General features: G+C 39.2%; 1 protein-coding gene across 1 annotated transcript in view; it reads right to left on the reverse strand.

Annotated features, from left to right (window-relative positions):
- The window catches only part of Babam2 (BRISC and BRCA1 A complex member 2), a 388027-nt gene that overhangs the window by 22605 nt on the left and 351766 nt on the right, over nt 1–13656 (reverse strand). Inside the window, exon 11 of the mRNA XM_005322497.3 lies at nt 6535–6688. Coding sequence (XP_005322554.1) covers nt 6535–6688 — 154 coding nt within the window. The remainder of the gene's footprint in view (nt 1–6534; nt 6689–13656) is intronic.

Here is a 13656-nt window from a genome sequence, read left to right on the forward strand (position 1 = left end):
GACCATTCGGTGAAGACACTGTCAGGACTAGGATTTCTACACTGTGTTCCAGAGTCCCAGGGACCAAAGGGGCCCTCAGGGGCCATAGTAAGGGATAGGGTGCAAATCAGGTGGGAACATCCACTCCCATCTCTTGAATCAGGGGGAGGAGCTCTATTTTGAGTTGTTTTATTTAGAGGAATAATACATGAGACTGGATTAAAGTATTTGGCAGCTAATGAAAAGTTTGAAAAAAAAATGGTATCTCTTAGAATCTTAGGGTAATGACAATGAAAAATAACCAAAAAAGTCAAGAATGTAGAATTTCTAAAAAGAGTCTTCAGAGAGAAAGTTATTCTGGAAAAACAACTGGATGAGAAATAATAAGTCTGCTTGGTGAAGAGTAACATATGAGAAGTTACAGAATGCCTTGGAGCATCCGAATAGTCTTCTAAATAAGAAAATGGCATCCCTTTCTGACCCTGAGGTGAGATGGGAAATAACAACTGACTTTAGGAGGTTCAAGATGAATGCTCCCATGTATTGATGAAGGAGCTATTTTTTGAAATATTCTTTAGTGATTCCTTTTAAATAATATTTTTATGTGTGACAAGCCATTATACTGTAGGTGGTTTGGGGGTTAAATTCTATTTTAAGATATTACTCCAGCCTCCACGATCAACCTAATGCTTAATACAAAGAAAATTATGGAAGAAAACAAACAAAACTACTCTAGCTATTCAGATTTCTTAGACTGGAAAGAATTATAAAAAGTCATCTGCTCCCTTCTAGGCAGGTCTAAAGCTGTGTAAAAGATACCTTGAGATCTTTTTCCTTTTTTAAGTGATGGTTGGTCTTATGTAGATCAAGCAAGTGAAGGATGGAATTTTTCCACTTTTCAAACTGTTGTGTTGGTACCAAGAAGATAAAACTCCTGAGGATTGCAGCTTGAGGACAGGCAGTCTAGAACTTGAAAATCTCTGGCCAAGTCCCTGGGACTGGGGGAATTGTTTACTAGGGTATATGTGAAGGTATCTATGTTGGCTCTGTTATCTTTTAACTAAAATTATCTATTTTTTTCCTCCAAGGGATGATGACACTGATAGTTAACATTGACTACACACTCAACACATGCCAGACTGCACCAGACAATTCACCTGCGTTACTCTAGGCAGTGGGAAGCATTCTAAGATTCTCCACTCCCTGTAAAATCCCCAGGACTGCAAATATAAGGGATTTCATTCTGATAATTAGATTTTCTTATATGGCACAGAGGACTTTAAGAAAGAGATAAAGAGACCTAATCAACTGGATCTTTAAAATCTGGGTACAGAGGTCAGAGATACAGAGGTCAGAAACTGGAAACATGAGAAGGATTCAATGTACTACTATTGACTTGAAGATGGAGGGGACCACATGGAAAGGAATGAGGGCAGCCTCTAGTTACTCAGAATGGTCTCCAGTGACATCCAGCAAGGACATAGGAACCTTAGTCCTACAACCACAAGAAACTGAACTCTGCCAAACCTCCTGAATGAGCCTGGAAGACAAGTCTAAGCTTCAAGGAGATCATGGCCCTAGCCCAAACCTGGATTTTAGTTATCTGGGACCCTGAACAGAGAACCAAGGAATGCTGTGTAGGACTTCTAATCCAGAAAAACTAGATTAAAAACTGGTGGTGTTTTAGGATGGTAAGTTTATGGTGGTTGTTAGCAACACAGAAACTTATATGCCATATATGATATTCATAGTAATCCACTGAGCTAGCCTTCACCATTTTATAGACAAGGAGACAAAGACTCAGGAGGATTATGTATTTACCCAACGACACATAGCTAGTGGGAGGCAGAAATGGGTTTAAACCCAGCTGTCTTAACTTCAGGGTCAGTGCTCTCAACTGCTCCATACATTTCTTCTCCATAGGCATGTTACTCAAATACCAGGTCTCTGAGAAAGGGGCCTCAGACAAATGATAGACTCAGAAACTGTATCTGTTGCCTGGGTGTGGATGTGCAGAAAGGTCAGAAGTCATCTTCACTAGAAGCCAGCTGTGTGCCCATGTGAAAGTAAGTTAATCACTCTGAGCCTAAGGTCTTTTTTATCTGCCTGAAGGGCAGCAAGGATTTCTGTACGGCTGAAATGACAGTCCTGTGAAAGTGTATGAGGGTGCAGGGGTAAGGCAGAGGCACCTGATGCAGTAGGGGTGCTGCTCTTCCCTTGATAACTGCAAGTCTTAATACCCTTGGTCTAGAGATTGGGTATTGTCTCTCTGATGGCTTCTTTTGAGGAAGATGTGAAAAATAAATTTTCTCTAGAGGAAATGATTCCCTATTATCTATTATATGGAAACTATAGAATAAAAATGGAATGCAATTTTTTCTTTAAAAAAATCTTTAAAAATAAGATATGTAAAAGTAAAACATACAAATATAATAGCATAAAGTCTAATTCAAGATATAAAGAGAATCATGCTATTTTAGGCTTTTACATTATATGTAAAACCTTGTAATATTAATTCATTTTAGGTTGTGACAATTTAAAGATGTATTGTCCATGTATAAAATAATGAAAATAGCTGAATAGAAGAGAAATAATTCTATACTAAAAAGTACTTGAGTAAAGCAAAAGTACACAGGAAGAGAGGAGCAAAGGAAGAAAGAACAGGAAATCAAAAAACAAATAGCAAGATGGTAGGACTTAAACCTAATGAGCTCATTTATATTATATTAAGTGTAAATGAGACAAATATTCCCATTAAAAGGCAGAGATTATCAGACTAGATTAAAAAGATCAAGTTCTACAAAAAGTTTTCCTGATTATCAGACTAGATTAAAAAGATCAAGTTCTACAAAAAAGTTTTCCTGACATATTTATGACACAGAGATGAAATTAAAAAGACATGTAAAAATATGTAGAAGAAAGATGGTGGAAACATTTTAACATCAAACAAAGCAATCTTCAAGTCATGGAATATTACCAGAAACAGTCATTTCATAATGACCACTTTGTTAAGAAGACATTAGTATTTTAAATATGTGTGTATCTTATCCACATAAGCAGCAAATGCCCCTCAACTTATGAGGGGATAACTTCCTGATAAGGACATGGTAAACTGAAAATACTATAAGTAAAAAATGCATTCATATACCTGACCTCTGGGACATCACAGCTTAGCAACACGCACATTTAAGAGTACCAATTGTTTTGCCTATAAGCTACAATTCCTTGCTGTTGTCCAGGAAGGGGTAGGGGAGGGAGGTGGTGGCTGGGAGATGGGTGAGTGGTGGGTGGGCTGATTTATTGAGGGGAAGAAAGAGTTGTTCTAAATGTTGCTAACCCAGGAAAAAATAAAAAATAAAAAATTAGATGTATGGTTTCTATGTCCTTGCTCTCATATCATGGTAAAGTTGAAAAATTTTAAGTTGAATCATTGTAAGTTGGAAACTATATAAAATCTGTCTACAGTGTTATAAATTACAAGTAAATTATACTATATATATGTATAAAGTATAATACACACACACACACACACACACACATACACACACACACACGGAAACACATAAAAAGATGTGAAAAACAAAACAAAAACAAAAAGTAATACAAAGATTCCAAAGCAGTCCAATGATAGTGGGAAGAAGAGGGAAAGAGCTGTCTGGGAGTTGAAAGTACACGAGAAAACCCACAAGGAAGAAGGCTAGAGGATGAATAGGCCTGAAGAGACAGAAACAGGGTGGGAGGAAAGATGAGCAGAGGCACTGAGGGACTGAGCAGAAGCTAAACCACAGGGCCTTCCATAGCTTAACTCATTGACTAGTCACAGCAGGACCAGCCAACAGGAGGAAGTATAATTCTCCTTTTTTTTTTTTTGGTTGTTGTTGTTGTTTTTTGTTTTCCCAGTGCTGGGGATAGAACCCAGGGCCTCACACAGGTTGGGCAAATGCTCTACTACTGAGCTAAATTCCTAGCTCTATAATCATGTGATGAAGTTCTGAGAGGTTAAGCACCTTGCCCAAGGGTGCTCACAGGATTATACCCTGCAGTAGGAACAGAGACACACATGACTTTAGAGCTTGTGCTCTTCCAGCAAAGGATATCTGACTTGTGAAGAGAAGATTTGCTGGAGAGCCATGAGCAAGGGCAAGCACTGTGGCACAAGCCCTGGTCAGTGCCAGGTAGTATCCTTTCTGCATTCACATGTCCAGAACTATGCTCTACAGGAGGGAATAAACAGCTGATTTCACTCAATGGGCTCCAGGGCTGTTCATAAACCGTGAGAGTGTTTATGTCATGGGCAGAGATCTCCAAGTGAATTATAGCCTTTTATGTACTGTGTACAGGATTTTCACAAGAGAAGGAAACAGGGCATGTATGGAATGCTGAAGTTGACCTTTCTCCCTTTTTATCCTTTCTCTCCAAACTTCTCCAGCAACCTCCCGCCTGTACTACAGGACAGCAATTTAGCTGTTTACCCATCAGCCAGCCTCTGACACAGCCCAGTGCGGATACTCAGCTCACTTGAAGATGAGAGTCTTTAAATTATTTCTTGCTAGCATGGGCTGCTGGCTTTCTCTTTGACTGCATTTAAAATGGATCCATCTTCACTACAGTAGAAAGCAGATTTTGTAACGTTACTTCAGATGTTTTCTTTAGACTGGTGTTAACATAAAGCAAATGTCTCTTGAAACTCTGAACCAATCTGTTAAGATAAACAGGCTTCACTTATGATATTTCTATACTGAAATCACAGGCTTGTGGTCGGTAGCTCCTTTAAGACTCTATTCATACATGCTAAAACATCTACTTAAGAAACACACTCACACAAACACATGCACACACCAAGATAGCTTTGCCATGGAAACCACAAAGACACGTCTGGTTCAGACTCCACAGCACATACCACAAATAACGGCCTGTCTTGTAAGGGCAGATCCCGTGTACACACAGGGGAAGCCCAGGAACTAAACAGCCACCATGCTCCAGCACAGGACTCACTTTATGGTTCCTTTTTTTCAAGTTTATTTCAAGACATGGAAATCTTAATGATTGTACTAGTGATGTTTCCAGATGCTGCTTTCTTCCCTTTTAAATAGGATTTCAGACTGGGTGTCAGGATTAAAAAGGGACAATACAGGGAGAAAGAGTATACATTAACAACGCTGGGTTCCACACACGAATCTAGGTAGTCTGGATTTCTAGAGCAAGCCACTCTGCCATAAAGGAGTCCCAAGCCTGTTACCAGTAAAGGTCTTTTACCATAGAGAGTATGAGCGATGCCAGGAGCTCCTTGGAAGGGAAAGGGATATCAGGGGAAATTGAGAACATTTCGGCTTGGAAGGTCAGGCTTTAAATTGTCAGAAGTTTGATATGATTTATCTCCCTTGCTAGGTTACAAATTCCATGAGGCCATGGACAATTTCCAATTTGTTTATCATTATGTCCCCAGCATGGAGCATGAACCCTGGAACATGGTAGATGCTTAATAAATACCAGATGAGCAAATGAACAGGATGCTTAATAGGTAGTCTTCATTTGTGTGACTCCTTGGATCTGCTCATCCTTCAGCTGGGATCACAGGTGTGAGCATATGGCTGTTCAGAGTGGTAAAGTAATAACCACATGCCACTCTAGGATTTATTTTTGGAAACTACCATTTCAATCCACTGCTGTTTCAATCGAGGAGGCCAGGGTTCACAAAAACTGATGTTTCAGATACTAAAGTCTTACCTACACAAAAACACATTTCTGTATTTACCTATTTCATAAGACTAAGTGCCTTGCTGTACCTCTAAGCCTCAAACATCAGTTAACTTCAACCTTCATCAAACTGCTACTTGTACAGCGATATCCGCAAGTCTAAGCAATCTGGGTATCTGTTTACTCTATCCAGAAATGTGCAGGCCCCACTTTGGGCAATGCCTGTAAAATGCACTGCAGAAATGCAATTAAATATATAATTCAGAGAGATTCAGTTCCATATAAAAAAAGTAGCTATTGCATTCATGAACTGACCACTAGTGATAATTTTACTTGTTTACTGTCAGCTGAAATTTTCCATTTTTCAAAAAAATATGAAAGTGGCTGTAAACATCTGAATTATTGACACCATTTAACCCACAACCCTACTTCTTGTTTAGTACTTCTTCTCCAATCTAAATAGGTTAATTTCTGATAGATCCTATAACCCATTTGAAAAAAAGTATGGCTAATTTTAGAGACCAGGAGAAACAGTGGAGCAAGGAAATATTGCAGACAAAGGTTGGCTTCTTCCTGATAAGGGAATTGGCCAATTTTTTCTATAAAGGGCTGAATAGTAAATAATTTTGACATTGCAGGTCTCTGTTCCAACTGTTTACTCAGCCACATGGCATGAATGCAGCCACTGCCAACAGGTTAAAAAAAAAAAGGGCATTTTTTGTATTTCAATAAGACTTTATATATTAAAAAAAAAATAAGCACAGGGTAGGAGTTAGCCAGTGGCTAGTAGCTTTGCAACCCCTGGATACCATAAGCAAAATGTTCCTCTCTGTAGTAAATAATAATGGATTCACTTACTTTGCTCTTTTGGCCATTTCATTTCCGTCCCATCTGGGGCTGTATGGATAATTTTTCTGGGCCTGGGAGTAAAGCTGTCCACTGTTGGTAAAGTGATATACTGACTGAAATGTCAGAGTCGGCTGATCTCGAGGGAAAAACAAAGGCAGGTCAACTGGAAAGACAGAAGAGAGGAAAAGCAAGTTAGATATAAACACATCTTATGACACTGTTTTGGCTAAATCAAGAATGTTGGGTCCAAGACTATTGGAACCACAAATTCTGGCTGAGGCTTAGATAAAATGTGTGGAGGGAGGACCAAGAAATACAAGGTGTCCTCCCTGACTTTAAGAAGTTCAAAACCTAGTGAGAGAGGTGAGTCCCATGTGAGGGCAAGTGTAAGCAATATGGGGCTCGAGGCGCAAGTGCTGAGAATCAACATGAGATGGTGTAGAGGCCAGGCAGAGGCCAGGCAGAGGCTGGGCAGAGGCCAGGCAGAGGCTAGCAGGCCCCCTGCCCCCTGAACTCCTGGCCTTTGCCTTGTCCACTCTTTCACTGCAGAGGCTGCTGTGAAACTGTTCTAAGTCTCTACCACACCATCAACTCTTCAAGGGCCAGGCAGGATCTTCCTCATCTGTCATTTGGTGGGGGAGGTAGGACAGAGGCTGTTGTGCCAGAAGGGATGTAGAAAAGGGATAAAGAGGGCAGGTGATCATCTTTCCTAGGAACTATATATGGCAACTAGACCAGAAAAAATAAAGTTATCACGCTACTTCCAATCAAGCAGTGATTTTTGATACTCAGCAGTTTCCATTTTTTCCATATGTGTTATGACATTTATTTATATCTCCTAAATCAGAGGGGGCTCCTTAATGGAACACAACAGGGACCAATCTAAGCATTGCATACGCCTGCTGGTGCAGGACGGCGGATTCTAATTCTCACTGTTAACACATATTATTCTTTTCATTTTGTGGTTCTGTAACTCAATTTTTAAAAATAAAATGACGTGCCAATTTCGGTTGAGGTAAACTACCATTAAAAACACTAATTGTTAGGGGATAGGAAAGGTAGCAGAACACAACAGACATTAATATGGTATTATGTAAAAATGTGGATGTGTAACCGATGTGATTCTGCAACTTGTATTTGGGGTAAAAAATGGGAGTTCATAACCCATTTGAATCAAATGTATGGAGGATGATATGTCATGAGCTTTGTAATGTTTTGAACAACCAATAAAAAAAATAAAGAGACAGGAAAAAAATTAAAAAAAAATAAAACATTATTTAATTTCAAAAAAAACACTAATTGTTTCAATAGCATATTCTTTAAGGTGGATGATGTGTGAATGTGTGAAATGTTAACAGGCACATCATTGAAACAAAACAAAATACAAAAAATTGTATTGAGTTTTCTAACCTCACAGAGTACTTTTTACATACTTTGTCTAATTTGTTACTTAAAACCTTATGAAAGAGACATTATTTTGACCATGTACCTTTAATAGATGAGCAAACTTGAGACTCAGTGTCATAGGCAGGAAGGGGCAGGAGTCAAATCCAGAACCATGATTCAAATCCCAGGTTCCTACTATGTGACAAGGCCACCTCCTGCTCTGAAGGACAGGAGAATCACCTGCTTATACTCACTATGTCACAATTACAATTCAGTCAGAAAAGTCTCCACTGTGAAGAAGGTGGATGGTCTTTTGGCTACCTGAGGCAGGCATATGAAAAGGTACATACTAGACAGTTCTGCATCTGTCACCCCAGCGTGGGTGACACTCAACTTGGACAAAGCTCTCTAAGCACCCAACATGATTTCTTAAAGGAAGTTAGGTTCACAGCAAAATTTAAAAAAAAAAAAGAAAAACCAACAAAAAAATCCCAAGAAACAAAAAACTATCCAGCTAGTAGGGTCTCTCAGAACTCTGAGTGCACTTGACCCTGAAGATGTCTGACTCAGCACTGCAGGGGGTTTCTACAGATGAATCACGCTGCAACCCAACAACAGTGGCAGGACTGTGAATGTCCACTTTTTAGTCACATTTTTCAAGAGTCACAATAGGGCAGTCTCAATACATGTCTGTCCATGCCAAAGCAGAGATTTCTCAGCACATAGGAACAAAGCAAAATATGAAAAAGTCTAATAGAAATGATAAATGACTCAATTCAAAAAGCCCTTTGGACCCTTTCATATTACAAAGCTTGACCTGTAACATCTTCATCACTTTGAACAAATATTGCTTTCTAAGTGTTTTATATCTTTTCTAATTATTCATTTAATTTCCTATGATTAATTTTAGAAAAATACCTTCATATATACTTTACTTTGACTTCAACTGCAGTTATTATATTACATACAAGTTCCCAAAGAAAAATGAGATTCAGATTAACCTCCAAAGCTATCATTAATAAAATAAAAGCATTTAGCATTCAAGTTAGCCTATAAAAAAGCAATGATTTAGAAGTTTTGCAGCTGCACCCGCCTGCCTGTAACCCCAACAATTTGGAGGTTGAGGAGGATCACAAGCTTTGAGGCCAGCCTCACCAACTTAGCAAGTCCTCAGCAAGGGCCTGTCTCGAAATAAAAAAATAAAAAGGGCTGGGAACATAGCTCAGTGGTTAAAGCACCCCTGGGTTCAATCTCCAGTACCCAAACAAACAAAAATCCAAAAGAACAATAATTTAAAATAACAGAATCTAATGGCAATAATTAATAAATTTAAATTAAATAGAGTCATTACTCAATATTAAGAACAATGTAGATAGTATCATAGGCAGTGAGATTCTCAAGCTACTAACTTTTGGGGCCTGAGAATACATTCTCTATTGAAAAAAAAAATTTTTTTTTTTTTCTGGTACCAGGGATTGAAGTCAAGGACACTTGATCACTGAGCTACATCCCTAGCCCTATTTTGTATTTTATCTAGAGACAGAGTCTCACTGAGTTGCTTAGTGTCTCTCCATTGCTGAGGCTGGCTTTGAACTTGCAATCCTCCTGTCTCAGCATACCAAGCTGCCAGGATTACAGGTGTGCGCCACCGCACCTGGCTTGAAAAAAATTTTTTAAGGGACAAGGTCTTGCTCAATTGCTCTGGCTGGTCCCAAATTTCTGGTCTCAAGTGATCCTCTTGCATCAGCCTTCCAAGTAGCTGGGAATACAGGCATACACCACCCTATCTGGCTGGCAGACTTTTTTGATTCTTGTTTTATTTTGTCGAAATGAATTGCTGGTATTAGCATTTTGATAGGCTGAGACATCATTTTCCACCCATTTCTGAAACATTTTCTCTGATCCAAATGCCCAGGTGGTATCAGCAACAAGTCAAAATGTGAATGCGATTTATTTACCTAGTCCAGCAAGATCTCCTGACTATGAACTCCCCAAAGCATTGACTTTCAGTTTTTAAATTTTAAAAATTTAAATGTTACTTTGTTATTATATTTTGTTTCTCCATGGAGATTTGTCTAACAAAGTGTAGTAGAAGCCAAAAATAAAACTTGAATATTTTCTCTATGCATGCAGTAACTGGATTATTAGAACAGAAAGAGTCTGTCAGAGATAAAACTAGTAATCCACGTTTGTTAGTTCATGTATGAGAAAATAAAATTTTTTAAATACAAACATCTTGCTAGACTAAGTTATATCCTATCTACATCAGTTAATGGTCAACCAAAGGGTGGCTTCTTTAAAAATGTTTTGTGCATGAGTTAATAACTAAAATATTTATGAGAAATTCTTTGCATTTTTCTTCTAAGAATGATTTGAATTTGTAAGAATTGAAAAACCCCAAAACTTGTCTTCCTTACCCTCAAATGTTTCTGTCACTTTTGCTTATAGGTTAACTTGTGATTTTCTGATGCCCAGGAAAATAATGACCTGAGGCCTTTAAATGGCTTGTTTGTTCTGAGGGGAAGCTGCTGGCTTCTAAGCAGTCTGGGCTTAGAGTATCCACTATATCAAATTCCAACATGTTTTTTTTTTTTTTTGTCTTGTTGGTGCTGGGGATTGAACCCAAAGCCTTGTGCATGTGAAGCGAGCACTCTACCAGCTGAGCTATATCCCCAGCCCAAATTCCAACACTTTAACAGTGAGCTTCCTCAGAACCTGCTAGCTCAGTTGATGGTTGGAGCAGAATCATTCCCTTTGATTCAGTTACTTATTGACACTACTGTCTCCACAGCTGCTTCCTCTTTCCTCCTTCCTACACAGACATTGAATTTTGGTCAGTTCTCTATCCACATACGGGATGAACTTGAAGCCCAGTGAGGTGGGGCACACCTATAATCCCAGCTACCGGAGGATGTTAAGTTCAAGGCCAGCCTGGGCAGATTCAAGAGATCCTGATTCAAAATAGAAACGGCTGGGGGAAGGTAGCTCAGCGCTTGTCTAGCATTCTGGGTTCAACCACACACACAGCAAAAAATAAATTAATTAATTAAAGAAATAAATAGATTTTAAAAAATTGTTGAAATCAGTCAAACCAAACACCTAATCCTGCACAATCTGAGCAATTAGTTTCCAGGACTTATCCACAGAGCCCTGGGAAAAGGGAGGAATGATTTAGCCTCATTCTGGACAGCTGCTGCAACGACAGGTTCTACTGGTCACACAGAGTCCCAGAGCTAGTGGTGCTTTCCAGGTGACAACCAGTCACACAGCTTTGAGAGAAACTTCAATGCACTGGTAAAGTGTGTTGCCTCTCTTAAGCCCCGGTGAGGTTCAGGTGGGCAGCTGCAGCTCATCCTCCCTAGAAAACAAGCATATCTGCCCCTAAATCCTTTCACCATAAGACAATGCCAGGAAAGTCAGCACCCAAATTCGCAAAACTCTAGAAAACCCCTCATTTCTCCAAATACCTCAACAATGGAAAAAGGACCCAAGAGACCAAAAGAAACACCATGTTATGCATCTGACTCACAGGGCAGCCTGTCAGCCATTGAGCACATTTCAGGCATCATTCTGACAAATTTGATTATATGATTTCTTTTTTTTTTTTCCAGAAAAGACTAAAGCATATCTTAGCCATGGCAAGATGAGAACAAGGCACTTTGACATCAAATAGTGATAACTAGCAGTCTGGTGCAAGGGAAGGGGCAAGAATAGTAAATAAAAGCAGAAATAAAACAATCCACCTGGGGATTCTCTGTACAGGAACAGAAAGTGCTACATGTCCCAGTCACTCCTGAAGCTATCACCAGTCAGTGACATGGACTCCTTCCTGGTAACAGTGACAGGCATCCTTAGCTGCTTACCTAACAGCCATTCTGCACCTTCTTCCTTGTGGACAGAGCCTTTCCTCCCACCCAGAGTTTGAAAGCACTTGGATATTTGCTCTTAGACTCCCAAAAGCCAAGACATGGAAATGTGACTCACTCCTGCCAGTGGGACCTGAGAGGAAGTTGGTGAGGGGTCCTCTGAGAAATATATTCCTCTCTAATTAAAGACATGTATAAGAAGAAGTTCTCACTTCATTCTAGCCTTAATCCCGTCGTGTAAGGTCCTGAGGCTTGGAGATGTGGCACTCATCTTGTGACCAGGAGGAGGTTAGTCTGGCATCATGGGTACTGAATTCATCATCCCTGGAACTTCCCAGCTCTTGATTTCTTGCTTTGCCAGACAATTACAAATATTTACTATTTAAATCTCTTTTAATACCAGTCCGGTATTACCAGGTCTAATACCACTCAAGGTATCTAAGGAAATGTTATTACTTATAGCTTCTGTTTAAGAAGTCAGGAAAACTGTATAATCTATTTCAGATATATTTCCACCAAACATGGCTAAAAAAACATTTAAGGCACATAATAGGAAAGTTTTAGTTGTCTGGAAAATTCAGTTTTGTGAGACAGTTCAATTTGAAAATGCCAAACAAATGAGGGGTTAACCATACTTGCTTCTCTGGAAGTCACATCATCAAATATTTTTATCATTATTCACAAGACACAATTGTTTCCTCAGACCTTGCAAACTGCATATTCCTTAGCTTTTCCCTGTGTAGGGGGAAGGTAGGGAAGATCCTCCTGGATCCATTTTGGGGTGGCCAGAGTTCTTCGGCCTCCCCAGTTCCTCGAAGCCTCGTTCTGAGACAGCTCTAACCCCTTGTTAACTTGTAAGCTTGCCCCACAATGATGATTCCCTTTGAGGTTGATTCTTCCCAAGAGCAGTTTGAACACATCTCATTCCCAGGCTATCCTGCAACCAATTTGGGCAAACTGCCATTTATTACTGACCATCTCCGTCTTACTAACACACAAGATCTTTGAGATGCACAGATTCCAACCACAATGAAATTAAACACCACATAACCAAAATAACTCTCCTACAAAAAATAAGAAAGTAAAATTTTCCAGTTCAGAAATACCCCTTTTCAAGGCACTAAAAAACCAATGGTGTCTCCTCTTATCACTGCCTTCCATTTCAGGGGTGAGGAGTGAAGATATTAAACAACTTTTGTTAAACTGGTTTTACTTTTTACTAGTTTAAACTGGTTTCAAATTTTCATTCTCTTTTGTATGATCTGGTCATTATAAACAGGCTACCTTTGGGGTTTTCATATTACTGAACTGAAGCCTAAATGCTTCCTGAATTCTGCTGTATATGCTAAAAATCCTCTTATGGAAGAAGATACATTATATATCCTTGCAGTTGGATCAAAAAGTCCCCAGCATTTATTAGTGGTCATGTCACAGGCAAAATACTTGGCCTCTTTGAACCCTTTTTCTTGCCTGTAAAATGAGGATATTAATTCCTACTTCACTGTGTTTATTGGTAGGATTAAACAAAAACTGGGCTCATCCTAAACAAATGTTAACTCCTTTCCTCTACATCCTTTTTCCTTGGGTTTCTTCCCCTCTTTTGGTAGCTTTACACACTATTCCATATTTGTGAAATTTGTGGTCACTACAGCATAAGCCATTAGGTGCTTAAATTTGAACTCTTTTGATGGAAATCTCTTCTAAGTTTTGTACATACTTTTGCATCCCAGTAAATATACTAAAAATAATTTAGCCTTTTCTTGATGACAAGAGACATGCTAATAAGGTTTTGAGGTCTAAGGAAGACTTGGCTGCTGTCTCACAGGTGACCCCACAACTGTCTGCTGTTAAGAGCTGAACTGCCATTAAATGTGGCACA

Source organism: Ictidomys tridecemlineatus, chromosome 12 (assembly GCF_052094955.1).
Source record: "Ictidomys tridecemlineatus isolate mIctTri1 chromosome 12, mIctTri1.hap1, whole genome shotgun sequence".
Taxonomy (NCBI): domain Eukaryota; kingdom Metazoa; phylum Chordata; class Mammalia; order Rodentia; family Sciuridae; genus Ictidomys; species Ictidomys tridecemlineatus.